The sequence below is a fragment of the Dictyostelium discoideum genome, assembly GCF_000004695.1.
Source record: "Dictyostelium discoideum AX4 chromosome Un chrUn_00021, whole genome shotgun sequence".
In the NCBI taxonomy this organism is placed as follows: domain Eukaryota; phylum Evosea; class Eumycetozoa; order Dictyosteliales; family Dictyosteliaceae; genus Dictyostelium; species Dictyostelium discoideum.
Window position 1 is genome coordinate 1 of NW_003102044.1, and position 2,308 is coordinate 2,308.

Sequence of the window (2,308 nt, forward strand, 5' to 3'; positions counted from 1 at the left end):
TTAATCTGATTTCGGACCCTCCGGATTTGAAATGGGAATTGGGTTTGGCATCAGCTTGAAGTTTGGAAGCAGATGGACTTTTAATCCATTTACGACTTCTTGACAAAAGTTTGGAAGACCCAATTCTTTCCAAACTTGTTTGTGGTGGAACAGACGTCCACCTACTGGTAAGTTTACTTCTTGTTCTTCTGAAAACGGTTGTTGGTACCGTTGGAAGACTTGGTATTGTTGCTACCTGATGCAACATTACTTGGTGATCCATTTTTAAGAAAATAAAAACGTATAAATAGTGGCACTAAAAACTAAAACAATTTGATTTATTTTATTTGGGAATTCCTCCTATATATATTCAAGATACACACACACACAAATTTTATACAAATAATTATTTCTCTTTATTAATTTTTAATATTATTTTTTTTTCTCATATTATAATTTTAGATATCAACAATAAAATATGTCTACCACTGTTAATAATAATGAAGCCTCTAGTAGTAGTACCTCTGCCTCTAATAGCGCTGAATCCTTTGATTTAAGAATGAAATCAATGGAGGATCAAATCAACAACAATTGAATAATCATACGACACCACCATCATCACCCAACATTACAACACCAATAACTTCAGCAGCAATAACCAACACAATAAAGAAATCATTAGGAAAAATTAAAACTGATGATACCGACCACCAGTTGTTACATGGTAGCTTCTCTTCTGGTTGTAAAGTCTGTACAACTAATCAAGGTATCCTCTATGGTATTGAGGAAGAAAAAGAAAACCTGATGTTCAAATTCATTGGATCTTCACCAAACAAGCCAGCTGGAAGTACTTTTGCCAATACTAGCTCCAGAGAAGATGTTCAAGTTATGTGTATCAAGAGATATGGTATTATCGTGTCCAAAGATATTGGTTCAACTATTTATCAATTGGCAAGAAGTAATAATACCGAAACCGAAACCGTCTTAGATGATCTCATTGAAACAGGAAAGTTCGACGAAGAACTATCAAGATTAGTCTCCTGTGTAACCGATGGAATTAATGGTATTATTTCAACTTGGAATGAAAGTAGAACAATTAGAGTTTTCCAATAAAGTCCGTGTTCGTTTATTCATGAAGTTATACAACAAGAAAATTCAACACGAGCTCGCTACCAGTGCAAATGCTGTCTACAATAATTCAATTGGGTGGAATGAATTCAAATTGGCTGTACAACAAGAGATTTCAATTGGTGAACAATATAATCTCCAAAAGCTCAAGAAGATGTTAGTCATTTCATTTAATGTCCAAGGTAACGTAAGTATTAGTGAACACTCTAAAGCTTTCATAAAAAACGTTAACCAATTAAGAAATACCCAAATCAGTTTCCAAATGACGCTGTCCTGTTAGGATGGTATTTCGAGACGTTACCAATCCAAGTAAAGGATTCAGATGCAGCATCTACCATCGTTACTTCAGGAACCAATTTGATAGGAGGAATAGGTAGAAGTTATCAACAAGCAATCGTTGGTAACATTAACCTCTGATATCGGTAGAAACGAAACCGATGCTACTAACAAATTTTATTCCGTTCTAGATTCTTATGTTCCAGTGAAGGAAGTAAGAATAAACCAAATACAAAATTATAGATTCAATAATTCCAATAGTCAAGGTCGTGCAGGTGGTTCCAATAATCAAGATGAATCTGATGGTCAATATCTTAGCAATGGATTCAACAATGGTTCAAGATTTAATAATGGCCAAAGATTTGATAATAACTCAAGGTTCTCTGGTAATCCAAGGTTTTAATATTGGCCCAAGAAGTTCCAATAATTATGATAGAAACTTAAAAATTTAATTTATTAAATTATATTTTATATTAAATATATATATATATATATATTATGAATAACATTTATTTATTTGAATTTCCCAAATATTTAAGATAATTTTTTAGAATGTTCTAGAACATTCGAAGAATAAAAAATTTTCGAAAGAAAAGTAAAAATTTCGAACCGGCACAATGACGCGATCATTGTGTAAGGTCGAAAAACTGAAAAATTCCGAACCGACACTATGCACAAAGTTGTGAAGGGTCGAAAACTCTTATTTTTTGAGTTTTGCGAAATTTTTAAGAAAATAAAAACGTATAAATAGTGGCACTAAAAACTAAAACAATTTGATTTATGGAATTCCGACTAAGGGCGGGTGGGATGGGACTAATATATATATATATATTTAATATAAAATATAATTTAATAAATTAAATTTTTAATTTATATTATCATATATATATATATATATATATATATTATGAAATTTGGACGACAG

General features: G+C 31.5%; 4 protein-coding genes across 4 annotated transcripts; 1 reads left to right on the forward strand and 3 right to left on the reverse strand.

Annotated features, from left to right (window-relative positions):
• Positions 1-262, reverse strand: DDB_G0294300 (hypothetical protein; the record flags this gene model as incomplete). Its single annotated transcript, XM_628742.1, has 1 exon — positions 1-262. A coding segment is annotated over one exon (262 nt), but the record flags the coding sequence as incomplete, so codon positions are not given.
• A 275-nt stretch (positions 263-537) lies between these two features.
• Positions 538-1,786, forward strand: DDB_G0294302 (hypothetical protein; the record flags this gene model as incomplete). Its single annotated transcript, XM_628743.1, has 3 exons — positions 538-1,042; positions 1,095-1,294; positions 1,499-1,786. Coding segments are annotated over 3 exons (993 nt in total), but the record flags the coding sequence as incomplete, so codon positions are not given.
• Positions 1,787-1,930: 144 nt separating this feature from the next.
• DDB_G0294304 (hypothetical protein) lies at positions 1,931-2,051 on the reverse strand (the record flags this gene model as incomplete). The annotated part of the gene is made up of 1 exon (XM_628744.1): positions 1,931-2,051. A coding segment is annotated over one exon (121 nt), but the record flags the coding sequence as incomplete, so codon positions are not given.
• A 57-nt stretch (positions 2,052-2,108) lies between these two features.
• Positions 2,109-2,196, reverse strand: DDB_G0294306 (hypothetical protein; the record flags this gene model as incomplete). The annotated part of the gene is made up of 1 exon (XM_628745.1): positions 2,109-2,196. A coding segment is annotated over one exon (88 nt), but the record flags the coding sequence as incomplete, so codon positions are not given.
• Between the last annotated feature and the right edge of the window lie 112 nt (positions 2,197-2,308).